Source organism: Callorhinchus milii, unplaced genomic scaffold (genome assembly GCF_018977255.1).
Source record: "Callorhinchus milii isolate IMCB2004 unplaced genomic scaffold, IMCB_Cmil_1.0 Scaffold20, whole genome shotgun sequence".
NCBI classification, from domain to species: Eukaryota; Metazoa; Chordata; class Chondrichthyes; order Chimaeriformes; family Callorhinchidae; genus Callorhinchus; species Callorhinchus milii.
The window spans coordinates 7,226,354-7,253,925 of record NW_024704761.1 but is presented as its reverse complement, the minus strand read 5'-3'; the positions used below and the strand labels follow the sequence as shown (position 1 = coordinate 7,253,925).

The 27,572-nt window shown below is 41.4% G+C and overlaps 1 protein-coding gene and 1 long non-coding RNA gene across 2 annotated transcripts in view; one reads left to right on the top strand and one right to left on the bottom strand.

Moving 5' to 3' along the window:
- Positions 1 to 1,307, top strand: part of LOC103175477 — a 2,824-nt gene extending 1,517 nt beyond the window's left edge. The window contains exons 3-4 of the long non-coding RNA XR_006085627.1: positions 473 to 622; positions 893 to 1,307. This is a non-coding gene — a long non-coding RNA (uncharacterized LOC103175477). The remainder of the gene's footprint in view (positions 1 to 472; positions 623 to 892) is intronic.
- Positions 1,308 to 8,513: 7,206 nt separating this feature from the next.
- lrrc45 (leucine rich repeat containing 45) lies at positions 8,514 to 25,935 on the bottom strand. Its single transcript, XM_042342580.1, has 18 exons — positions 25,876 to 25,935; positions 24,481 to 24,761; positions 23,730 to 23,791; positions 23,235 to 23,305; positions 22,441 to 22,619; positions 21,846 to 21,974; positions 20,981 to 21,093; positions 19,572 to 19,630; positions 19,047 to 19,124; positions 18,730 to 18,865; positions 17,993 to 18,070; positions 17,491 to 17,602; positions 15,793 to 15,863; positions 15,072 to 15,164; positions 13,982 to 14,074; positions 11,691 to 11,864; positions 11,295 to 11,442; positions 8,514 to 10,481 (listed from the first exon to the last, which is right to left on the bottom strand). The coding sequence occupies exons 2-18, from the start codon at positions 24,710 to 24,712 to the stop codon at positions 10,285 to 10,287; spliced, it is 2,025 nt and encodes a 674-aa protein (XP_042198514.1). The 5' UTR covers positions 24,713 to 24,761; positions 25,876 to 25,935; the 3' UTR covers positions 8,514 to 10,284.
- Between the last annotated feature and the right edge of the window lie 1,637 nt (positions 25,936 to 27,572).

Here is a 27,572-nt window from a genome sequence, read left to right as displayed (position 1 = left end):
TGGCTGCGTTTTTATAGCGGCTTATCACGTCAGAACATCTCAAAGTGTGTCTGCCTGGCTCAGTTGGTAGCACTCTTGCCTCGGAGTCATACGTTTGTGGGTTCAAGCCCTCATGTTGGGAATTTGAACTCATAAGGTTTAGACTGACAATCCAACAAAGTGCTGGGTTTGGCGCTGCATTGTTACAAACACCATCTTTCAGATAATGTCCCCAAAATGCTCCAAATAAAATAAAATTGGTCACTCGCTGAGTCGCTGTTGGTGTGTCATTGCTATGCGCAAATTGGCTGCTGTGTTTGCCAATAAAATATGCAGTTACAACACTTCATAGTGTGCCCTGTGCAACACTTCAAGACACCCTCCTGACACGAAAGGCGCTATATCAAATGTAACAATTATTATTATTATTATTATTAATATTATTATAATAAAGTGCTTCACAGGTAATTGATACCAAGTGATTGCTTTGCAGGCAGACACGGGTAGCCACGTGCGGTAAGAACGGCGGACCACAAGCATGATCCACCACTCTGCTGGAGAAGGAAGTCGGATGGAGTATTCAGCGAGCCTCTGGCAGACGGTGGACTGAGAGCAGGCGGCTTGCCTTTCCATTACACGCACAGTAAGTGCCCGGCCTGGGAGCGTGTAGTCAAGAGAGGAGCGGCCTTTCAGAAATCAAGGGGTATCCTCCAGCAGATACAATGGGAGTGTTACATAACATCTCCCTCTCCTATATGTTCTCTCTATCTCTGTCTCTCTCTCTCTCTCTTTCTCTCCCCTTGTGGGGAAGTACAAGCCTCAGTCTTTCTGCGTGTCAGAGCCACACTAAACCCGTCTTGTAAAATCTCACCCAGTAAATCTTACTCGACCTCTCTGTCTTATGTTCACACAGGGCAAGTAACCGGGTACAAAGAGAGAGGAAGAGGGCCATGAATCAAAAGATCTGCACCATCTCCAGGTCTGGACTTGCGGTACAATGACATCATGATTGACAAGATTGCAGCGACACCTCAAAAAATACATATCAACCAACTTATCCCTTCGAACAAAATGAACATTTTGTGTTTTGTTTGGCCGGGAGCTGATTGTCTTGTTCATTGCTGTTAATATCAACGCAGCAAAATGTGGAGACGGAAAGCTTTTCACCTCGAGCAGATTATTAAAACTCTCCGCAGAGGGGAGGTAGCTACCACTCCGATGATTATTAAGAGCTATAAATTAGGCTGTTGTCACTTCAATCTGTTCTCAGCAGACAAGGACAGAGTCCAAAATTCTGCTTGGAATTCACAGATGTCATAAGAGACAGAGCACGAGAAAGGGAAATTATATTCTAGGCCAGTAGGTCTGCTTTTTTTGAGCCTAGGCTTGTAACAACGGCAACAAACTTGCATTTATATAGCGCTCTTAATGGTGGCGGAGCTTGAAGCCGAGCCTGAGGTAGGAGGGAGGGTGGTGGGGGAGGGGGAGGAGGAGGCAAGGCTGAGGGACTGAGGAAGAGAGTTCCATAGTTTCCAGGACACGTGGCTGAAAGCACGGCTGCCAACGGTAGAGCAGAGGGGACGAGGGACATGCAAGAGGCTTAACATTACAGATGGCAACTATAGGCACGGTGTTGAGAATCCTGCATTGGATCTGCGTCTTTGCGTGTAATCCCGTTTAGTAAAACGATGGATTTTACTACTGTTCCTCAACGTTGTCTGAGGGCCGTGGGCAGAACTGTTTTCAACTGGTTGAGGAAACTGTAATGAGCAGGTTGAGATGTAAAGAAGGCTCTGTTGCAGCTATAAAACTGGCCTAAACATGCAATCTCAGTGTCTGCGGCTTCAAAGTTATAATAATAATAATCGTTGAATTTGATATAGCGCTTTTCACGTCTTCTAGACGTCTCAAAGCGCTTCACAGAATATACTGTAAAGTGAATTGACTGTATATTTGTGGGCGAAACGCGGCAGCCAATTGCGCACAGCAACGTCCCACAAGCAGTCGTGGATTGAAGTGATCAATTTATTATTGTTTTGTTTTCCGTGCGACGAGAAAGAACTGAGCTTTTGCTCTTCTGGCCCATTCGGACCAGGAGGGTATTCAATTTCAGATCTTTCCCCTCGTGATGAGCAATGTAATCAAAATCACTGCCAAACTGCACCGATTACTAATTTTGCTGCTGGTTTGCTCCGCTGGCAGAGTTCTCAGAGAAAGGCCTCATTTCAGAAAATAATCCCTCTTATTTCCTGTTAGGTGGTGACTTTTTTCCCTCCCAGCATGAGCTGAAAGGATTCACCCCGAGTACACTAGACGTCCATCTGATACAGGGGTCTGATAAGCAGATAGGGCGCTAAATAGCTTTAACTGTTATCTTATTGTTTCTGGACTGCGTCAGTGATCCAACAGAATTTTTAAATAAAAAAATTGGAAGTCAGATTACCAGATTGTGGGCTGCCTGACATTGGTTGCACCTTGGCACCTTAACTGGATTACAGGACTGGAGATGTGATTTATGAGCATTATTCAACACGCAGTAAAAATGAAGAGGGAAGCAGCTAGTACTGTTAGCAGCAAAGCACGTAACTGTGTTGGTTTGAGGGGAATGGAATAAAGAAAAGGAAGTGGACTACGAATCGATCTTTATGTTGTTCTTTATACCCTACAAATTGTTGATCACACCCTCTCTCTCGGTTTCGCCCACACTATATCCCGGGAAGCGCTTTGAGAAGTCTCAACAATGTGTTAAGGCGCTGTAAGAAATGCAAGGATTATTAGCATACATTTTCAAAATCCTAAAAAAAACACAACTATTCAACTGTGCTTTTGCCACCCCCACCCCCCGTTTGGTGACCCACATTACCCCGTGAAGCACTTTTGATATGTTTTCCTATGCGAAATGCACAATATAGCAGACTGACCCAGTCTTCAGTGTTCTACTTTGCTGAAGGAAGGGAGCAGATACAGGGAACAGGCATTAAAACTATTCACTTTGAAGGCATGAAAGCAATAAAGAAGCAACTGCAAGAAAATAGTTTGCACTGTATCTCTCATCTAAGGTTGCATTGGATTCCGAGATAGGAGGAAGGAACCTGTACATCGGAGTCAAAATCTAACCAGGTTGGCACAAAAATAATGTGCTTGAATTATACATTTCAAATTGGTGCCTGTGCACACCAGACCTCTCTGAGGAATTGGTTTCCAATTTAAATGTGGACTTTATTGGGGGCAGTTAACTCATGACCAGACTTTCCCCTCCAGCAGTAAACATCCTTCACTGCCCAGCCAACACGTACAGTTCTACGCACCATTTATTCCTGGCTTTTTATTAAAAAAGCACAAGGGCTTGTAATATACTGTATGTGCAGAGAGCCAGGAAGTAATGTGTGCACACCAGCACATCGCTTGTCTGACCATTACCAATGAATATGACCAGTGTTGTGATCAAAGTAGCTGCACTCAACCTGCGTGTGTGGATTGGATTGCTGAGCTGGGATTATTACACTGTTCAGCAAAGGCTTGAGCCATCTGATCACAACGTTAATGAAATAGAACAGACTCTTAAGTGTTTTTTTTTCACAAGCAGCTTTTTTAAACGAGTCATTGAAAGGGATTCGACAGTCTCTAAATTATCCAATACAGCATATATAGACTTTTTTTATATATTAAAAAAAAGGGAAAAACACATTTTTGTTAAAGCATTCACAACTGCAGAGACCTTCCAGGGATGAAATGATTGTTTTGGGGATTTGATCAGGATTTCTGCAATAAAAGACATGAACATTTTGGTTTGGAGAACAAACTGCGGATCAACAACCATATTTGTGGATGTTCAGTCTGTGTGGGAGACAGAATTGTCTTGTTTATGTGTAGCGCCTTGGCAGGAAATAAACAGTGAGTTATTGGGCTCAATAAATTATCCCCCCACCCTAGGCGGGAGAGCTTGGCCCTTGGTATCTTATATAACAATAGTGCAAGCAGGAAATGCTCTTATCCTCTCTGGTAGCCACCAGGACATTGAACGGAGAGACTGAGGTCTATCAAGGAATAATTTTAGAACAAAGCACATGTGTTTGGCTCGTTTCCATTCTAACTCTGCAGCCTTCTGCTTCCTTCTCCTAGTTGAACATTTTCCATGTCACCCTCTTGTGTTTTCTGCATCACGCTAAGGAGAAGCATTACATAAGATTCAATGTGAAGATTCTGCAGTTTTATGCAACGTATACACACCAATAGTGTGAATGGATCACTGATTTGGTTCTATGTCTGTGAAGGTGTGGGGGAAGGACAGCATTAAACAGAAACAATGTACTGTAAGTTGTTTTAAGACAAAAATAAAATTTATTTCACAAATTAAATCACAAGAAGGTTTAAAAACACCGTTGAGGCATTTCAAGACAGGTTTATAAATACAAAACCATGTTTAGAAAAAAACTGTAGGATTTCAGTCGTATAAAAGTAGAAAAATCACTACCAGGACAAAAGGAATCATTAGGCTATTACACAACCTGAAATGACTGACTGATAAGGTCAAATTAAAGGTTATAGACTGAAAATACATCAGCAAACAGGATTGAACTGAACACCCGCAGAGAGGGATATCAATAATTCTCAACCAGCAGCAGTTTAGATATATGTATGCAATGTGAGTTTATTGCGCTTTCATAAACATCAGGTCATCAACTTAATAATAATAATCCTTGCATTTGATTTGGCACCTATTACATCTTTGAGATGTCTCAAAGAGCTTTACAGAATATACCTTAAAGTGGGGTGACTGAGTAATTTGTAGGCAAAACGCAGCAGCCAATTGCGCACAGCAGATATCAATCGCATTAAGAATGAGATAAATTGGAAAATGACCAATTTCAATTAAATTCCTCTCTTAAGATCAACGTTTAATGCAGTTTTAATGCCAATAAATTTGAATCCCTGTTTACCTTTTGATTCAAAAATAGATGAACTCCAAACACGTGAGATTTGATTACATTAAATGTGAGGTCTTGAATCTGTACTCGGTAGCTTTCCATTATCGATGCAATTGGATATAACACATTCCCCAAATGTTTTTTTTTAAAAATGCTTGGAAGTGTGGTATAAATAAATGACCTGACTGGCTACAGCCAACAGCATAGCAGGATAAATCTCTATTCACAAAGCTGATTCCATTTTACCGCTGCCGTCTGAGATATTCCCATTCCATAATTGCTCATAAAAGATTGTTGAACCAAAGTAGGAAATTAAAAATAATAATAGTCCTTGTCTGATCACATCTTCAAGATGTCTCCAAGCACTTTACAGAATTTACTGTAAAGTGAAATTGACTGTATATTTTGTGGGCAAAACACGACAGCCATTTGCGCACAGCAGTGTCCCACAAACAGTCGTGGATTACCAAAATGAGGGGAAAAAAAATAACTGAAATGTACCTCAGCTGAAATGAATTATATAATTTCAAAAAGGTCAGAAACTTTTCCCTGAAACTTTCTTGGAAAAAGCTTTAGAGTCATAAATTCTGAATGCTGGGATCCTTTCGATCTCCATCTGAAGCTCGAGGGTGTTCCGTATTTCCAATTACTGTAGATTGTGTTGAGTGGAAAAGAGGAAGCGTTTAAATCTATACACCATCAACACAACCTTTAAATACCCCCTTCACGAGACACGATCTAGAGTTAAGCCTTTAGTTATAATTCTATGGCAAAACTGATTACACAGAAACTAGGCAAATACTTGGTCATTTACTACATTAAAAATTGTATTTACACAGATTTTTTTAATTAGAAAGGAAGGATATAAAAAGCCAAACTAGAGAGTCAGGAATTGAATGTCTAGTTGGTAAATTATACTAAAGGCTTTGTTTTTCAACCTGTACATCCCATTATTTTTTATTCTACCACAATCCAGTATATAGCTCGGAGGAAGCAGGATGTTGAACAAAGCAATTTCCACTGGAACAGCCTCTATCAACTTAGCAGCAGTGGAAGATATTACTGAGACTGAGCCAAGTTGGGAAATTCAAAAGCTGCAAAGGATAAAGAAAACAAGCTAATGATTGAATCAATGGACCAAACTGAATGGACAGCAATATGCTTATAATCTCACACTTCAAATAAATATTAATACAATAATTCTTGCATTTAATATAGCACCTTATCAAGTCTTCGAGACGTCTCAAAGCGCTTCACAGAATATACTGTAAAGTGAATTAACTGTATATTTTGTGGGCGAATCAACATACAATTCCTAGGAACAGTAATCAGTCAATCGTAACATAAAGGTTTCATTTGTCTACAGCTCCCATCTCCACAGTGGAAGCAGTAAACATTGCTAGTTACTCCACCACCTCTGTGGTGAAAGCTGTTCCTGCTGCTTTTGCAAATAGCGGATTGGTTTGCAGCGGAGAAATTGATTTCCAGCCCCTCCACCCCCTTCCCCTAGAGGTAAGAAGCTCAGTGGGCAGGCAGCGGTTTTCCCAATGCAGAACTGGCTGCAATCCAGACTGAAATGATAAAAGTCTACGCGACAGATGAATACTGTTCACCTTCGAGTGAGTGAGTGTGTGTGTGTCTGTGGGGGTGGGGGGGGGAGAGGGGGAGAAAGAGGAGGAAATAACTGTTGTGTAAAACAAAACAGCAGAGCAGTGGATAACTGGCTACTGATTGAAAATCTTACCACAGTACTTTGCATGATTTGAAAACACCAAATATCAGTAGTATCCAATTCAGTTGCTCATTGTTCAGGCTATAACTTGACACTAATTCGTTTCACTGGTTAATTCATTGGTTCACAGCATTCAATGAATCTAAAGTAAACCGCATTCTTACTAATTGCCCTGGTCCACAGTCCAAATGACATTTGCTCCCACCAGTCTCATCACTTTTGCAATAATTTTGCATTTTTTCCTGTATTATAATACTTGCATCTGATATCGGGGCTTATCATGTTGTTAAAACAATTCAAAGAACTTTACGGGATTTTATTGCAAAATGTGGTGACGATTTGTAGACCAACTCAGGCGCTGATTTGCATACAGCAATTCCCACAAACAGACACAAAGTGAATGACTAATTTTATGAGGAACTGCGAGAAACTCCCTTCTATCTTCCAATAAAGTCACGAGATCTTTAACAACCACTTGAACAAACAATACCTTTGTCAAAGCAGCACTCCCTTAGCATTACACTGGAGTGCCAACCTTGTCCATGAGCTCAAAGTCCTGATGTGGGACTTGTGCTGATTCCTCTGCTCATTTTGTTTCCAATTGTTCGGCTCATAAACAATAGTTTAATAAAAGATCAGCTGATGTAGTTTCCTGAATATCTTAAACATAACTGAGAAATTGAGCCACAAAACAGGTTTCGCTGAACACGAATCAAGGAGGAAAGGGTTACTGAAGCCATCTGCAAGTCACTGCTGACACTCCAGCAATTTAAAGCCATTTATTACCAAGACTGCAAATGCCATCAGTAATGACTACAGATCACAAACCCACTGTTCCCTGGAGTATCTGCTAATTTTTTTTCTCTTGCTCTCTCCAATCCGCAGACAAGTGAAAGGGGTTTCAGTGATTTACTGAAAAACAAACCATGGAGCTTCATAACCTCATGAAATAGAAGCTAACGATAGAGAAACACACTCACACGTCCTACTATTATTTATTCATTTTCTTGACAGTGTCAGCGATCTAGGTCACACTATTATTGTTGAACAGCCCAATTGCGTCACTGTGACTTGTGGAGAAAAGTAAAGTCGATAGAACCCCCGCTCCCCCCCCACCCCCACCACCATCAGAAAACCCAGACGTAATGAGAGTGGACATGGTTAAACCAAGGGCAATAAAACCAAAATGCAGATGAACACAGAAGCACAGATTGGAATCGATTACGATCGAAACGCTGAGGAATACACTCAGTCTGTGCGCGTTTTTTTTTCTTCATTTCCCATTATGCTCGGAGCTGCTAAAGTATGCAGACCAGAAAGCGACAAAGCCTTAACATTTTTTTTCGCCTTCCTTACAAATCTCTCTCCTCCCTCCCCCTTCCTTCCTTTGCCACGTATTTATATAACTCATAGAGGTCCACGTTTCATATCCAATGTTGGTGGTGGGGGGGGGGGGGGGGGGGGAGAAGAAGACAGCATTTCTGGGAAGTTAGGACTTCATTTCCATTTGTCTCACTTCATCACCAGATTACAAGCAGAGCGTAATGTCCAAAAACTTCACATACTCGGTTTCACTCCAAGGTGAAGCCTTGGAAATGAAACATCGGAAAAAATATGCACTGGAATTCTCCAACTGCCACATGTGCACACACTTAAAATGGCTAAAAACATTCACCAATTCACTTATTTAGGCTATTGTTGTTATCTGATTCTCTCTCTATATATATTATATATACACACACACACACACACAGTTGCTAACACTGACAACATTTATCTTCTCACAAATGAAATCTCAATCCACACCAAAAAAAAGTTGGCTTTGTTTTAAAAAAAGGTTTATAAACAAAAAAAAGTACAAAAATAAACACTTGTAAGGTTTTTAAATTGAGTAATGCAATTTGTTTAATCTCGGAAGATTTTAATTTGCGATATCGGTCAAAGGGTTGGGAAAGAGCCAATTGCGATTCCCGGTGAAGTCTGTAAAACGTACAATTCCTGAACTTGTGAGAAAAACTCCGGGAGACAGCAAAACGCCACCTCATCCCCGCACGGTTTCACTCCAAGGGAAAATTATAATAATCATAATAATCCTTATTAATTCCTCACAGTTTGGTAGCTTGCTGGAATATTGCACGTTAGACTTTTAGCGGTATTGGTGCTGTTCTTTTGAAGTGCGATGCACTCTTTAAGGCACGTGGTTTACTTTCCCCAACTTATTTGCTTTGATATGCTCTTCTCTGATGGCGATACCCAATAAAGGAATTTGTGCCACGAGGTCCAGCAAAATCCAAGTGTCTTGCTCTTTACCTTTATCTACGGGTGACAGTCAGCAGATTATTTGACTTTAAGCCAAGTTTGAGCCTTGTCTGACCACACAAAAGACATTGTGGAAATATCAGGATATCAAATTAATAACTCACTTATACATCATACCAAGATATGACTAAATACCATCATACCACATGCAAGAAGATTATTTCATAGCAACTTTAAACAGTTAAAAAGCCCATCCTTTCTTTATGTAAAAAAACACACACACACACGGCTAATGTGAAAATGTTGACATATTGCTCTTTTAAAACACTTAAAATTTGTGCCCACACAAATAGGTGGTCTGAAAATAGCTGACTGTAGCTGGGATATTTTTAGCTCCATTTGATCCTGGTTAGCCACGTTGCAAACATCAAAGTAAATGGAACACTTGTCGACACTGGCGATGTGAGGTTGTAGTTAACTTCAGAGTGCGTGTGCGTGCACACGTGTATATACACACACACAAACACACGTACAAACACACACACATACTGTATCGGGAAAAGGAAACACTGTGGAGATAAGATGCTGTTCACACCATCCTGCCTACGTTACTGAAATCGAGTGCATTAATGGGCGTGGTCAATTTTTTAAAAAAAGTTTCGCTTTCTGGAGTTCAAAACATTTGTAATTTTTTCCCTCCCCCTGATCCCTACAACCTGCGCTCCCAGAAACAACCACAGAAATGCTGAGTTTGCCAATAAGGAACAAGGAACGCAGGTTCATCAATTCACTGACTGTGCTCAACTATTGGTCAGCGACACTATCAGCACCTTTTGATTCTTCTCCCTCTTCTGGAGCGTGACACACAGAAGCACCCAGGGTTGGACGTGAAACGTATTGATGGTTCTCAACCAATGTCCACAATGTCTTTTGTGTGGTCAGACAAGGGTCAACCCGATGGAACGGTTAAAATCATCCATAATATCGTTTCCAATAATCCATACCTCTCATTCCACTGCATTTTATGAAATTAATCCTGGCATTGAGTTGACCGAAGTTAAAACAGCGAATGTGATTTGTTTTAGCTTTTAACCCCCCACTAAAATGTCAGTTTTTCTCTTGAATATTCCCGTTAGGAGCTCCTCTGTGCACAAAATACATCAAAGGGCACCAATCTTGAGTATAATTTGAGGATGTGCATCTTTTCCTGTAGTCTGGTCTATAAGCACCGATCCGAATGGCTTTGTATTTTGTCTCCCTGCCCTCATTTTCACCTCAGCTTTAACGACAGAATGAACCACTTTGTCAAACTGATTTTGGATACAGCCTGTACAGCTCTTTCGCTTGAGCAAAGCCTCCGCATTTCAGACAGTCTGCCTGTGAATTTCACTTCTTTGGCGTGAGGAGGCCGAGAGGGGATCCCTGTACGTAAGAAAGGATGGCGTTCTGCAGGAAGCTGGCTCGCTGGGCCTCATCCTCTCGCATTCGCACAATCTCGGAATCTTTTAGGCGGATTTTTTCCAGCAGCGAAGCTAATTCGCTCTCTTTGTCCAGCAGGGCGTCTCGGTGGCTGTTTGACTGAGCTGCAAAACAAAAAGAAAAATTGCAACTTCTAATAATAAGAATAATCCTGGCATTTGATGTAGTGCCTTGTCACGTCATTGAGACGTCTCAAAGCGCTTCACAGGATGTACTGTAAAGTGGATGGACTGTACATTTCGTGGGAGAATTCTGTCACCTTTTGAAAGAAAAACAGCACCAACCAAAATCCAGACTCGAGGTCAGGACTTTCAGTCCTGTATTAATGAGTTATTCCACTAGATATCAATAATAAATAATCCTCTTTTGACATACTGTAGCACCTGATGTGATTGAAACATCTCAACCATCTTGTCAATATTTACTTTAAACTGTAGTGACTATTGGTAGGCGAACGTGTAACCAGTTTACCTACAGTATTATCCCACAAACAGCCATGGAATGAATACCAATTATGTCTCGATGACTGCCGGGCATTGGGAGAAACCCTCAGTAATTCCTGGATACCTTTAATAAGGAGATTTACCCGAATGGTAAATTGAGATCTCAGTTTCCCCTACTTTAAAAACCTAACAACAAACCATTCTCATTGTGAAGTTGACGTTTTATTCCTTATTTTGTAGAGTTAAACTCAATCCAATCTAACACTAAATACTTCAAAATAGAGTCAAGTGCTCTGGGACTCTACCCCGTGTGAAGGGCGTGATATAAATACAAGTTGTCGTTGTTGTAATAGGTTTAAGTGCCCTTTAAGGGGTAACCCACAAGTACACAGCGAGCCCGTCTGCTTTGCAAGGGTTTACCATTGATGGGGATCTCTAGCTGCATTTATGGCCGGTTTCCACAGATTCACATACCCTTTAGCTGCCTCTCCAAGGTGGAAATTTTCTCCTTGAACCCTTCCTGGGTTGCTCTCTCTGCTTGCAAATGGCCAATTTGTTCCTGAAGTTCCACTCGTACCTTATTCACCTCAGTGACCTTCTCCTGATCCTTGCCAGACATCTCCTTGCAGTGACAAATACAGGAAAGTGAGAGCGTTAACATTGATAAAAGGTTTCATTTTCACTGAAGGCAAGCAAATTAACACGCTGAAAAAAAATTCTACTAAATCCCCAGATGTTAGTTAATACGATTCACAGAAAAACAAACAAATCTGCAGCAGTTTAAAAAGACGGCATTAAAGTCCATTTCCATTGCACAGACTCTTAATTAGCCGATGGTCTCAGAGCTACAGAAGTTTTTTTTTGTCGTACCTGAAATAATTCGTCGATACGATGCTTCAAGCCTTCGACCTCAAACGTTAACTTGTTGTTCTTTGCTTGTAACTCGCTGATGGTTTGTTTCTGTTGAGTACAATGATTCTGAGACTCATCACGGGATTGAGTGAGGAGGCGAAGCTTCTCTTCCAGGTGGCTCAATCTCTGTTGCTAACAGAGCGGAGGACACAAAATCAGCCTAGCAACTGCAATCTACACTTGTACAGCGTCATTCGTAATAATACTTGCATTTGATACAGCGACTCATCGCGTCGCTGAGACGTCTCAAAGTGCTTTACAGAATATACTGTAAAGTGTAGTGACGTTTTATTTTGGGGGCAAAATGCAGCAGCCAATTGTGCACAACAGTGTCCTGTAAACAGTCGTGGATTGAGGGACCACATTATTATTATTTTTTTGGAGTGATTATTACCCCCGAAAAGTGATCCGCCAATCGACTGACCACCGGATTCCTACTTACTGCAAGGTAAACAGAGGCGTGTAGGAGAACATCACAAACCACTTTAAAGGGATGGTGCGGGAACCTGGGCTAGGTGGAAGAAAGGGGTGGGTGGGGCGGGGGGGGAAAGAGAAGGGGACAATATTTGGTTCCAGCAAAAGACTTTGGGGGTTTTGAAACTATAAACCAATGGTCAACAGTCTCTTTGATCGGCTGACAAAATTAAATTGTCTTGATTTATGGCGTAATACAAAAAACCTGGAAAAACACTGCAGATCAAACACAGACTAGTGTAAATATTTGGGAGGGGGATTGTGACTTCTTGGCAGCCCCACGGGCCATAGTTTGGCCTGCACTGTCTTAACTCATTCGTCTGCGAGTATTATAGGTCTTGCTGAAATTGTACAACTCCACTTATTTAATTTCCTCCACACCCCCCCTCCCCCCCCATCCTATATGCAATTCATTCAGAAAACTTGGCGCTTTTTAAAAAAAAAATAATAAAGCCTACATGGAAGTACAATACAAAGATATTGGTTTTATATATATTATTACAATAAAAATCTCATTTGAAATTCATTTTGCTGCAGGCAAGTGTTGCCTGTACCCTCCCCCCTCAACCTCATTCGGTTTCATGCAACTTGGTGACTCTACGAGTTGCAAAATTCTGAAGCAAAGATAAACAGGCCATGCGAAATATCCGCCAGCGCGGTGAGAGCTATTTGCTCAGTGAGAGGTTTAATCACATCATCGTTTCAGACAGAACGGGCCCTGGGGTGGGCGTCAGCTTCCTTGACACAAATGGGTAAAGTTAGGACTCACAGCCTTGTCACAAGTCATCAGAAACGAGATGGATTTATATCAGCAGTGTTCCTGTAATATTGATCGAGTGTCCTGGTGGGGCGAAACCCAGCCACTTACGCCACTGGGCAAATTCCATATTGACTGGAATGGCAGTACTGAACATGTGCAAACTTGCAATGATTTCTTAATGACTTGGGTGGGAGGAGAATACAAATATGGGAGGGTGTTAAAAACAAAACACAAACTTGGGAGCTGAGAAATTCAATCCAATGCTGGTCAGTGATGAGACGAGTAGCAAAATTCACATTGGTGCATAAACTGCCTTTAAAACCAGCAAAACAAAAAGCGCCATCTCTTCAAATGGATCTCAACGCTTCCAGAAGCATCGCTACGAGAGTTTACTGTACGTGCCACCGATATATCCGAACGATGCAAAGCCAGCCATACAGATCCGTCTGCAGAGAGCTGATTAAAAATGGCACTATATAATTTTATGCTGCATCTCTTTTTTCAGAATTAATTATTTCAGAAATAAGCAGGATGTGGCCCTCCTGGGAGAGAGTGCGCATTTCCATTCCAGTAAGTATCTTGGGAATTTTCACATGCGTGGAACTCTTGGTCTGGTTTGGATAGCCTTAAGCACGGTGAAGGGTTCCCGCATGTGTCAAGACACCGGCTGACCAAAAAACAAAACAATTTAGTCCAAAAAAAATCACACCCCTTCTAAAATCACAGCATATTTAAAATTAAGGAAGCAAGTGACACTTAGCAATGCATTTTACTCACAACTTGTATTTTTGGCAGCTGATTTTTAAAAAAAATAAAAATAAAATCCAAGTAAGTCCAGGGATGGGTCATTATTCATGGCTTCTAAATATAAAGTCACCACAAGAACAAAACGGCCACCAATTATAGATTTTGACGAGCTGTCTGGCGAACCATCTTGCAGACCTCAGTTGAATTAAAGAAAGTTTTAAGGGTTCCGAGACCAGCCTCCAGGATTCATTTTCCCCATTTGAATTACCTCTTCCAATCGCACTTGGCTTCTCACTTTCATAAGCTCCTCCTCAGCTTTGGCTCGCTCAGTTATAGATACTGACTTTACTCGGCTTAGCTCCTGACATAGAAACAAATGTAAATGACCACAAATGCATTTGCAGTAATAATAATAGTAATCCTTGCATTTGATATAGCACCTTATCAGGTCTTCGAGATGTCTCAAAGCGCTTCACCGAGTACGTTGTAAAGCGAATTGACTGCATATATTTTGTGGGCATACGTTAGTTGCATGCTTGGACAACTATTATATATTTATGTATAAACACATAATTAAATATTGACAGCATGATGACCCTGGTTTAATAGTGACAAGTTAAACCAGGGTCAGATTATCAGGAGTTTACTGTAACTGTCTGCTCATCTCATGGTCTCTTGGTGCAGATTGTTGGTGCAGATTAGCTGCTGCGTTTGACCATTTAACATTAATTTCCAATGAATTAAATTTTTGAAAGACACTACGACGGGAGGCATTTATGTTTACTTGAAGCACGGTATACAAATGCGTTCAGTGTTTGATTTATTTTCAAAATGTAATTTTTAAAACCATTCAACGTTATTTCAATTCCTTCATTACTTAGCGGACTTTCAGTATTGCAGTAAAACGCTTAAGAGCAATCAGTGACCCAGGAACCACAGCATTCCACGGAAGACTTGGTGCTTTGTAGATTAAAGAGACAATCGACCCCAAATCCCAATTGGGTTGAGATTGTTATGAATCCGTCTCATTTCCCTACTAATGAAGTGAGGTATTTGTGCTGTGGACACACGTCCTTCGGGAATTGTGTTAAGACCTAAACTCATTTAAATTGGGGTGGGGGGGGGGTGAGGAAAAATCAGATAAAGATACTTGGTTTGCACATCCGGAATACATCAGAATCCAAGCAGCCAAGGCACAAAATGATCCAGCACAACACTTAGCTACCCAAATTGCTAGAGTAATCTGTAGCTTTTTGCTGGCCGCTTTTGCAAAGCCACAGGCAGTAAATGGAACCGTCAGATCTACTTCATAGATATACGGTTTACGCATTTCCGAATCCCCACTGACGCTCTCTCACCTCTTCCAGCTGAGTTCGAATGCTCTCAAGCTTCTGATTTCTGTCCTGCATTAACCACTCACTTTCTTCCATCTGACGGTTCATGCGATCCACCTAGTCAGAGAGAATTTTTTTTTTTTTTTTTAAAAAAGCCCCTGAACAGAATCCAGGCCAAATATTGCCCAAAAAAAGCTGCAAACCCACTCTTTAGAAGGTCATTCAAAATTCAGACATTTTTTTTCCTGGATGCTGGTACCCTTATGAACTGGCATAAAATTGTCTACTTGAATACAGACATTTTAACAACATTTAAATATCTCCATCAGAATTATAGCAATTTATTAAACTACACACTAAATAAACACGGACCGACAATGATCAGTAACTTTGTGAGTGCAATACACAGATACTCTAACTTTTAAAAGTATTAACACAATGTACTTTTTGCCTATTTCCATTGGAGGGTGGGGGTGGGGGGGAGGGGGGGAAACATGCAAGTCAAGTCAACATGTTCATCTTTATCAGGTCAGTAACAGAAGTTGAATCTGTACAAAAATAATTAGTGGTATAGTAGAAGATACCCACCGAGGCTATGCTGCGGAGATTTACATGTTTAAGCATCTTGCAAAACTCTTTCTCCCCCCCCCCCCCCGTTTAATAACAGTGCCAGCAGTCAGCACAATCCTCTGATGCCCATTTGTACACTGCTCCAGAAGTGCGCAATAGCAAAAGCCCACATTACCTCTTTCTGACGCAGGGCCATTGCATCATCCAGTACTTGTTTGGACCTCTTCTTCTCCATCTCTATGCGTTCTGAGCTCAAAAAAATCATAAGCAGTTTGCATTCATCACTTGTTGAACTTAGAATACCGTGCATGCATTTCACCCACAAATACACAGTCACTCCACTTTACGCTATACTCTGTGAAGCGCTTTGAGACCTCTCAATAACATAAGACGCCATATCAATGCAAGGATTATTATAATTAATACGGGTCCAATCACTGGACCTGTGTCTGGCCAGAAAATTCTGTGAAGCTCTTTGAGACGTCTAGAAGACGTGATAAGGCACTATAACAAATGCAAGGATTATTATTATTAGTGCTTGTATGTTTGCTCAAATAACTCCTGTACTATCATTGCTCATCAAGTGATCCTGATTTTTCCCTTCCATCGACAAATGAACAGAACTTTTCTCCAGTTTGTGTCTTATTAGGCAAAACCCCATGAGAGATGAACTCCAAAATGAAAACAAAATGCTTTTCTTTTAGCTTACTAAAGAGAGGTCATTCCCATTGTTATACAACCATCTTGGGACATATAATCAATTAAACTTGACAAGACATAGTGGAATAGGGAATTAGACTGACAGACACTTTGCGTTGGCACGAAAATTTAATGCAACGTTGGTTACAATTTAATTAGATTATGCAGCTTGGTTTATTCAGTCTGAAATTTAAAATTTCACCCCTCCACCCCATCCGCTTCCAAACCCCAGCTCAGGTGCCCAGCCTGCAGTGTTAATCGCTTTGAGACATCCTTCGGATATGAAAGACGCTACTTAATACATGAACAACATATTGCAATTGAATATATGCAAACCCTTTACAGAAATGAGGCTTTTTACACTTTTATGAATGCTCTACTCTATTAATAGGCACAGTGCTCATTGTTTATAATTTTTAAAGCAAAGCACATGCAATTGGCACTAAACAATCAAGCGTTCCACCTCCAAACCCGGTCTGCCAAAATCTGCCATTCATTACGTAAAGTTGCGCAATTATGACTAATTGGTCTGCATCCTTATAAACTGTGATTGTATCCCAGATTGCATTATACTTGCTAATAACCTGACTGCTATTTGCTTGCCAAATGAATTGTGTTAACTCATAAGTAGCAAAATGTCCGTAGCTGTGCAAAATTTCACATCAATTGCATATTTGGAGTTGAGTTATGAGTAGGGGTAAAATGAAAAAAAATTGCATCTACATACTGTAATTTCTTTGGGGGTGTTTGCCGTTTAACTGCACACATTCCAATATTTCCTACACTTAAGATTTTCCAGGGGGTAATAATCCCTTAAATAAGATAATAATTTGGGCACTCAATCCACCACTGTTTGTGGGACGGCGCTGTGTGCAATTGGCTGCCGCATTTCGTCCACAAAATATACAGTTAATTCACTTTACAGTAGTCTGAGTGAAACGCTTTTGAGACGTCGCAAAGACATGATCAAATGCAAGGATTATTATTATTACTACTGAGCACCCAATGACCAGTAGGTGGCAGGTTTGAACAGCATCCATAACATGATGGACATTTTCCTTTACACTCAAGAACAATTTACAATAAGATCTCAGGTTGATTTGCTCAGAATTCTCCGATGCGATTGATTGATTGATTGATTATTTAGTGCATATTGCTGAGGTGATGTGATTACCCTCGGTCTGTGCTATTCTCATCTTCAGCTCAGCAGTTACAATGGTCATCTCCTGTTTCAGCTCAAAGATCTGATCTTGTTGGACCTTACACTTTCGCTCCAGCTCATCCACCTGTTAGATCAAAGTAGAAAAGATAGAGTGCATCAGACGCGGGTAAAGGGTCAGTATTATTCTCAGAATTAAAAGACTGCATAACCTACTACCTTCTTGAAGTGAGCTCCAAGTTCTTAAATAAATAATAATAATAATAATTTGGTCACTCAATCCACGTGGGGACGCTGCTGTGCGCATTTGGCTCCCGTGTTTCGCCCACAAATACACAGTCAATTCACTTCACAGTATATTCTGCGAAGTGATTTGAGACGTCTCGAAGACGCGATTAGATGCTATATCAAATGCAAGGATTACTATTATTATTAACACTCCACTTGAGATGGCACGGTTTGTAAACTTGCTTGATTGATAATAATCGGCGAATATGCATTGGTTGAGGTGCCATACTTTGCTTTTCAGTTGTAGGTTTTTCTCGTTCGCTGTGTTCAGCTCCTTGATCAGCTTTGCTTCTCGAAGAGCCATTTCCTGACAAAAAAACAGACACGTTTTAAGCATGTAAATCCATGAAAAAAAATCGACCGATTTAACCACGTTATGTGACCGCGACTGGCACCAAATGCATATTTTAAAAAAACTGCCACTTTAGTTTGCAAAGTGAATAACTTGATGTATTGAACCAATATAGACGGCCAGGATTGCACTGAATGCCACCCCCAACTTGCTCACCTTCCAACCCAGGCTTAAGCACAAAGAAAGACAAGGACCATGGAACTGGGTAAATGAGTATGTTTCGCCCACAAAATATACAGTCAATTCACTTTACAGTATATTCCGTGAAGCACTTTGAGACGTCTTGAAGACGTGATAAGGCGCTATATCAAATGCAAGGATTATTATCATCATCATCATCCTCCTCACAGTATGTTTTATCAAAAGATAAGTTAACATACGTATTTCAAAATAGTCCGAGTTTAAGAAAACAAGTCCATAGTTTTTTTTTAAAAAATTGAATCACCCATTCTGGTCGTTAATTAGTGCTATTTTCCTCCCTACATACACATGTGTCAAATCAAGGCACTGGACTCGTGGGGAACTGGACTGTACTGCGTCCCAACAATTCTACTTTCCCAGTCGCAGGTTACTAAAAGTTTTTGAAAAGCTTTACATATATGTCAGAACATTACCTCTTGTTCTTTCTTGAGGTCCTTTGTGTGCCTTTCTTTCAACTCAAATTTCTCCGCTTTCATCTTGTTCAGAAACTCCTTCAGGTCATTTGATTTTTGCTCCGATAGTGTTAAAGCAGCCTCTGTCATCTGCACTCTGGAAGGCAGCGAGATGCGAGGTTTTGAACAGAAAAGCAACCCAAAGTCTGCCCCACTGAAGCAGGTAACCTTTACAGCTAGCCTAGTGACACAGCATTTAAAAAGCAGGACTATTCGCAACCCACAACACTATTCAATCAACCTTCTCCCCCGAAAGATAAGTCACAATTATTACTTACTTTGCTCGCAAAGAGTTAACAATAGAGGTCCTCTCATTCAAGGCTTCCTGCAACTGTCCAACACGCATTGCAGAAGTCCTAAAGGAGAAAGGTAGAGATTGATTTTAGGACTAGCACAAAAATTTACTTTGGGGAAGACACATCCTTACAGTACATTCACCGAAAGATAAGTTAAAGTAGGTTTTACAGTCTCCTTAATGTTTGAATGAAGAGGCTTGATGCTGCATTTCAATGCACCACTAAGCAAGGATGGTGCATCACACAACTTTCCAACAATTTTGGTGACATTACTCGTCAAAAATAGTTTAAAGCTAACTTTAAGAACAATCCTCTGCCTCCAAAAGATACATGGCTTATTCATCGCCTCACAATCAATAATAATAATAATCCTTGCAATTGATATAGGGCCTCTTCATGTCTTCGAGACGTTTCAAAGCGCTTCACAGAATATACTGTAAAGTGAATTGACTGCATAAATTGTAATCAAAGAGTAAAAACAACACTTGCTACTGATACATCACTGACCTGTTGCTTCTTGTCAGTTCATCCTTTTGCTGATCAATTGCATCCATCATTTCCAAGTACTAGGAATAGTTTAAAAGGGGAGAGGAACAACAATCACAAGTTTAGTGAAAAAGCATTTAACAGGCCGCCAACAGTGCACAAGATTGCCACTAGAAGGTGCACAGCACAACTGATAATTTTCCTGCCAAGTTTGTTCTTTGTTTTGAACAGATTCTCCGAGGTTTAATTCCTGCGGGTCAAGGTTCCAACTAATTGCTTGATTAAAAAAAATTAATGTTTCGATTGTCAGGACTCTCACAAGCTCGGATTTCAGACAGCGAAAAGAATACTTCACTTCAGCCTTTCCGCAACTATTTCAACTGGGCAGCAGACATAACTATTTGTAATTAATTTCTCCAACGAATGTTAGATGACTAATTAGGCGTTGGTTGTATAATTCCTTTTTAAATCTCCCCTACCCAATTTATTGCATGCAAGATGATGGGATCCCCTTTGATGCACTGCTGTGCACAATTGGCTGCGTGTTTTGCTCAGAAAATACAAGCAATTCACTTTACAATATATCCTGTGAAGCGCTTTGAGACGTCCGAATGACCCGATAAGATGCTTCATCAAATGCAAGGATTATCAGTATTATTAATAATAACAGGGAGATGTGAATTTGGAGAGAAAGGAAACTAGATTTTGACTAGATTGGTTATTTATAGGTAACTTATTCCAGAAATTAAAATGAGTATTAAACATGCTCATCTCCTGTAGGTTTACAAAATCGAGTTGGGATTTTAATTTCAGTAATTTACAAAAGTCCCACTCCAATGCACTGGCTTTACAGACACTTTAAAATCACAATACTAGGCATAACTTTATTTTGGCATAAATAGCTTGCTGATTGTTATAGTTGGTCATTACAACAGGAGTTCATAAAGGAGCCAATTATTTGACAGACTCAGTGTGTATTTCCATAGAATTCAAAGGAACATATTGGTCAGGTGATATAAATAAAGTAGAAGTGTAGCATAGCGTTCATTCTATCTGTGACCTTGATATTCTATTCATGGTACTTCCTCAGTCACTGAGTAAATTACATGCTAATTTCTTTTTCGATGTGTAGAATCCATTATACGCACAATGCAAACCTAGATTTAAATGCATTAGCCATCAATTCACAGCTAAGCATTAATGTTTAATACAACATTCATAAGAGTTTGTATATACTGCGCTAACCCACTCATGAATGTCTAACTACCCTCCCATTAACACATACTCAATGTTCTCTCAGTCACATCAACCAACTTCAAACCATCCACAAACGACAGAGGTCAGCCGCCACACCTGGCACTAGCAGAATTGGCTTGATTTAAGACGGCCACTTGACTTAGACTGATGACCCCACTTAGCTCTCAATTTACCTGCTTGTTCTTTTCTGTCTTCAGAAAATGGACCTCATTGCTGAGGATCTTGGTCCTGCACCTGTTCTCTTTGAGCGTTGCCTGTCTGTCTGAATTATGATCGACTGCCTGGTCTGTTAGTTCACAGAAACATAGTTGAGTAACATTGTTGTATATACAGGCAATTCACTTCACAATGTATTCTGCAAAGCATTTTGAGACGTCTTAATGATATGTTAATAATCCTTGCATTTGATATAGCGCCTTATCGCGTCTTCCAGATGTCTCAAAGCACTTCACACATATCCTGTAAAATGAACTGACTGTATATTTTGTGGGCATAATTACATGTTAATTTTTTCTTCACTGTGTAGACAACATTATACACACAGTACAAACCAAAGGTGCTATATCAAATGCAAGGATTATTATTAAGGAATATTATTATTAGGGATGTAAAATTTACAGTCAAAGATTTCAGGAGAACGGGCATGAACCTGTCTGATGACAAATAGTAAGATTAGAGTAGTGCAACAAATATTGTCCCGTCATTGAAATGGATCTGGGTTCAAGTTCACCTCAAACTGTACAGTTCCCTTGAGAATCTATGGTGAAATCTAATGCTGTATTGAGAGCTTCTGCAGATTTACATTGTGCTAATTAAAGGATTAAATTGGAACATTAGTACCTCAGTCTCTGCTTTGAGACTGAAGGCAAGTCACTGCAGATCACTAACAATTAAATATCAAGTAATTTCGATAAGCAATTTTTATTTTTATTTTTCCACCCGAGTGAATGATTACTCTCTGGGATACAATTAAAAAAACGCTCTGTTGGATAGAATTTATATTAAACATCAGGAATAAAATCCATTTCTCTTCCTCACCCACGGCTTTCAAGATGTCACTGGGGATGTTGTTGCCAGCCAGCTCCAGACGCACAAGGGACTTGTTTTGCTGTAGTGCACTCAGTAATGCCCGTCCACCTAACAGGCCAATGTTGTTCCAGCGAAGGTCTACAAAAGCCAAACAAAATAACAACAATAATAAGACTTGCATTTGATATAGCGCCTTATCGCATTGTTGAGATGCCTCAAAGTGCTTCGCAGAATATACTGCAATGTGGACTGATTGTATACTTTGTGGGCGAAACGATCGTGCACAGTAGTGTCCCACGAACAGTCGTGGATTGAGTGACCAAATCATTATTTTATTTGTTTCTTTTTTTTTTAAACCCCAGAAGGCAACCCGCGAGCCGACTAACAGCCGGGTTCCTACTTACTGCTAGGTAAACAGGTGTGTGGAGTAAGAAAACTTGCCGAAGGTTTCGCGCTGCCCGGGAATCGAACCAGGGCCCTCTCACTTGCGAGAAGAATATAGGAATGATCAGGAAAGTGGATTGGAGGCCTTAATATTATCATATTATCCTAGTCTTTGGAAAAGTCCTACAATGTCTATGCCATTCCCCCAAGTCACACTTACCAAGTTCCTCCAAAGTATCATTGTTCTTCAAGGCCAACGCTAGTTCTCCTGCCCCCTGGTGGTTGATCTGGTTATTACGCAGATCGAGACGCTGAAGGACTTTATTGGCTCTCACTCCCTCGCAGAATATGGAGAATCCTTCTTCCCACATTCCAAGAGCGTTCCACTCCAATATCAAACTGGAAGGAACCCAATCAGTATTACTTTAGCCGAGATAGCTTCAGTAGCAATTGTAATTTAAATGGAACAAAGATGACACGCCACGGAGAAGAATTCCCAGGCAAGCATTAGGCTAAACCAATCTCTCCTCGACGAGATAAAAATCTGTGTCGCAAATGAAATATCCATCCCACTTTACAATGCTCCTCGACATGCAGCTATTTATTCCACACACTGGGGAAGCAACTGAAATTATAAGGCAGGGACAAAGCGATATTTTGAACGGTTTCTCTGAAATCATTGGAAATTTCCCCTTCCACAGTGTGAACATTTCCATGTGATCCAAACGTGATATAGAATACGAGATCATGTTGTGCAATGAAAAGTAAAGCCCGATGGCACACATTTCCTAATATGTGTTGATTATCTATAGACAACCGAGGCTTAATTGGATGAGATGATTGAAAATGTTCTGTGTCAAGAGGGAAAAGGGGAGGAGAGCCCTTTACCAGACATGAATTGGGCCGATCAGAAAACAAACAGCAGGAAATGACTTGTTCACTTTCTGTCACCTTCACATGTACAATTTAAAAGCCATCTGTTCAGCTGTTTGAATGGAGGAGCCATGTTCTTACCTCTTGAGAGATTTGTTGTGTCTCAGCAGTTTTCCCAGTGCCTCAGCTCCAGCTGCTCGCAAGTTATTACCCTTAGACATGAAACAGAATGAAGCTGCAAGCTGAACACTAGACAGCACGATTACAACACAGGAGTATACAGTAAATATAATCTGCAACATTACAGAAAGGATAAGCAGATTCAACCACTCTCTTTTTTTCCACAATTACCAATGTAACATAGCTTAATCATGTTGCTCAAAGGGGCAAGTGAAGCCTTGTTCTTGCCCTTACAAGACTATCTAAACTAAAAGGTCTAAAATTAAACTAACCAGTTCTGATGGAAGGTCATTGACCAGAAACACAAACTCACTTTCCTCTCTGCATAGATGCTGCCTGACCTGCTGTGGGTTTCCAGCAACTTCTGTTTTTACTAACTAAAGTTGTTTTTTTTAATGTGTACGATTATTTTTCTTATTTCCTCCCCACTGGTACGTGTTTCTCTGCTATACATACCTTTATGTCTAAGGTTTTAACAGTGGAGTTGGAGCACAGTCCACGTAGCAATAGTTTGGCACCTAAAAGAAAACAGTTAAGGTTTTATATAGAAATACTTATCAATCTGTAAAGTATCTATCCATTGCATCTGTTAGATTATATATCAGCTGACGTTTACACTTCACAAATCTAATCAAAAGCCACCAGGAGAAACGTGTTTCTCTTTTCAAATAGCATCTTATAATAATAATAATCCTTGCATTTGGTGTAACGCTTTTCACGTCTTCTCGATGTCTCAAAGTGCTTCACAGCATAGACTGTAAAGTGAATTGACCGTATATTTGTGGATGAAAGAAAATGTCTTCGGATGTTTAACAACCTGGCAAATGGAACCTCTTTTTAAAGAAGATTGGGACCTCCAAGAATGCAATGCTCCTTAACATTACATCAGTGGCTTTTGTCCACCTTACCCCGGAGAACAAAGGACACATAACGCTCCTCTAATACTGCCCTGGCCGAGATAATCAAACTTGAGATCTGCTGGATGTTTGTGGCTCGATTTCGTTCTGGAGAGTGACTTTACCAACCAAGCCATTCGGAAAACCTCCTTTCTTGTTCGTCCTGTCTTTTTTAAAAAAAAATCTACCTCTCGTTTCCTCCCCGATGACAATTCTAAATACAGCAATACTATAAATTCTGTGAAGCGCTTTGAGACGTCTCAACAACATGATAAGGTGCTATATCAAATGCAAGGATTGTTATTATTTACCTTCCTCGTTCAGCATGCAGTCGCAAAGCATGATCTCGGTGAATACCCCGTCATTCAGTAAAACCTTCCCCAGCACAGCACACGTGTCGACGGAGAGAGATTGCGTGGCGAGATCCAGCCTGGGCATCGGGCTCCCATCTCGAACATTATGCATCTGGTTCAGAACAGACTCTTGCGGTTCAATGTTACTCTCTTTGCAAAGGCGAAGGTACCCTCTCTTCAAATCATCCATCCTTGACTTTTACAGCTCACTTAAGCTGTCTGCCGTTACTCAACTTTTTCTGTATTAAAAACAAAACGACAAAATGTTGGGAGGCGTTTCCTGGTGAGGGACGAGTTCAAGGGCAAAAGCGTGAAGCGGCAGAGATGGCTTCAGTTGCCAATCATCATCCCGCAATCTCCAATTTACTAATGAATACACCAATTTCCACCCGTTTGCCTCATTTCCCACAGTAACACACTCCACATCAGAAAAAGGGGATCTGATCACGTTGATATTCCCAGCACTGAACTGATTCCCATCACTCAACATTTGACAAGATTGGCAAATTGCACCTATACTCACCCAAAATATTAATAACAGGACAACATATTGTGTGTGTGTGTGTGTGAATGAAGATGCACACAGGAATGAGGGCAAGTGGAGTTTGGGTAAATCATGTTCAGTAAGAGAGTGTAGGCCATTTGCAAGCCTTCGGGATTTGAAAGGAAAATTGCAATACAATTTATATTTATATTGTACCTTCCACATCGGGAGGCACTCGGTGGGTTATCAAGAGAGCGGGCGTTGCTGTGACTTTACCTGTGCCAAAAATAAATAAATAACTACAAACAAACGTCCGTTAGGACTGAATGGGATGAAGTGAAAGATTTCCCCCCCCCCCACCACCTCCACCCCCATTTACTTCAACAGTCAAGACACCGGAAAGGGAGACCGTGGACGCTCTCTGGTGTTTGGCGGGGACCAGGCGTCACCAGCAGATGAATAGCACGAGTTAACAACAGAAGAAAAGTGAACCAAACGCAAGTAACAGAGCCAAGCAACCGGTGTAAATAAGTATTGATAGCCGCCCACCCCCGGAGCAAGACTGAGTCTGGGGGAGGAGCAAGACTGAGTCAGGGGGAGCAAGACTGAGTCAGGGGGAGCAAGACTGAGTCAGGGGGAGCAAGGCTGAGTCAGGGGGGGGAGCAACACTGAGTCAGGGGGGAGCAAGGCTGAGTCGGGGGGGGAGCAAGGCTGAGTCAGGGGGAGCAACACTGAGTCAGGGGGAGCAACACTGAGTCAGGGGGAGCAAGACTGAGTCGGGGACCCAGTCTCCATCACTCCCCCGAGTCAGTCAAGACAGTCACTGCGGGGGTTAGAGTTAGAGCCTCTGACTGAGTCCCTTCACTTACCACTGTTCCCGTTGCTGCTGTTGCGAGTTACCGGGTTCTTTTGGTCAAGTTTGCCGAGGAGAGGGGGGGTGAGGGGAGAGGGGGGGGTGAGGGGAGAGGGGGGGTGAGGGGAGAGGGGGGGGTGAGGGGAGAGGGGGGGGGGTGAGGGGGGGGGAGGGGCTGTGTGCCTGGGAGAGGAAGAGGGTGAGTGAGTGGGGGGGGGGGGGGGGGTGAGCCTGACCCTGTGTGTGAGGCTGAGAGCAGTCAATGCCTCAGACACTCTCTCTTCCTGTAATGTATCCAAACCCTCAGTGGCGACATTGTATCCCTCTCCACTCTCTCTCTCTCTCAGGGGCTACATTGTATCCAAGGCAGCGGGGCAACTCGCTGGGTCATGTGATTTCCTCCCCCCCGAAGCGCTCTGGGAGTTGTAGTTCTCCGCCTCCCTCCCCCCCCCAGGCGGCTGCGCGCGGCTCCCGGACAGTCCCACCCCCTCCCCGTGAACTACAGCTCCCGGCATGCACCGCACCGCACAGCCAGTCATTTCAGCCACCAGGTTACTTAAAGGGGCAGTGAGCCAAGCACCAACACCCCCTACACCACTCCCCCTCAGCCACCCCCCCCACCTCCACCCTCCCCACCTCCACCCCCCCACCTCCACCCCCCACCTCCACCCCCCCACCCCCCCCACCTCCACCCCCCCACCTCCACCCCCACCACCTCCACCCCACTCTGATAAATATCCTATGTTAAATAAAAAGTATGACTACAAGGTGGTATGCTTCACTATTATTTTATTGAGAAACCTGAGTGAAGGATCAAGATCCATAAATGATTCAAGGTTGAAACCTGTGGGAGAGGGGGAGATAAATCAAGTAGTAATACAACAGAACAATGAAAAGAAAAACAGACATATCCATATATCACTGAGTAACAGTGACATGCAAAGCTAACATAGAAACAAGATTGCATCATTCACACAATGCTAACATACACCCTGCACACTGGACTTTATATCACCCAGTAACAGGTGACCATAAATAAGGTGTAGCTGACAACGAGATTAAATCATTCTCACAAAACCAGCATAAACCTCAGATATCGGACTATTTTCTGCACGATTTAAATCCTCAGACAGATTGCTGCTGAGTTGAAAAGCTGACACAGGAACACTGAGCAAGCTGCATTTTTATTATGTTAGTGCTGCCCAGCGATGAAGGGGTTCAATGCAATATTTCTTATCATTGTGAATGTTAAAATGGACCAATCATAACGAAGAAGCTTATAAAAGCTACCTGCACTATTCAAGCTGGAATGAATATGCAGTAATTAACTAGAGACTATCAACGTCCACCCCCACCCCCCACCCCAAACACACACACACACACACACACTATCATTGAAAAACACAACTGTCTGAAACTGATTAGCAAATTGAACTGGAGAACAATATTGAATTACACAGTATCTCTTCAGATTCTCTGGCTGCTCTGTGGTTCTTCCATGATTAACAATGTAATTCACACATTTAATGTTCTTTTTCAGCATTATCCCGTTAGTAATTATCTAATAATAATAATAATCCTTGCATTTGATATAGCGCTTTTCACGTCTTCTCGATGTCTCAAAGCGCTTCACAGAATATACTGTAAAGTGAATTGACCGTATATGATCTGCTGTTAATAACACGCTTTGCCCCCGTTTTGTACCAGTACTGA

Bases quoted from the DNA above. Each gene is read 5' to 3' on its own strand.
- lrrc45 (XM_042342580.1), bottom strand. From the start codon at position 24,712: ATGGATGATTTGAAGAGAGGGTACCTTCGCCTTTGCAAAGAGAGTAAC. The intron at 23,792-24,480 runs GTAAATAATAAC...GTTTTCTTTTAG, and splicing joins CTGCATGCTGAACGAGGAAG to GTGCCAAACTATTGCTACGT. The intron at 19,631-20,980 runs GTAAATTGAGAG...AACTATTCCTAG, and splicing joins AGACAGAAAAGAACAAGCAG to TACTTGGAAATGATGGATGC.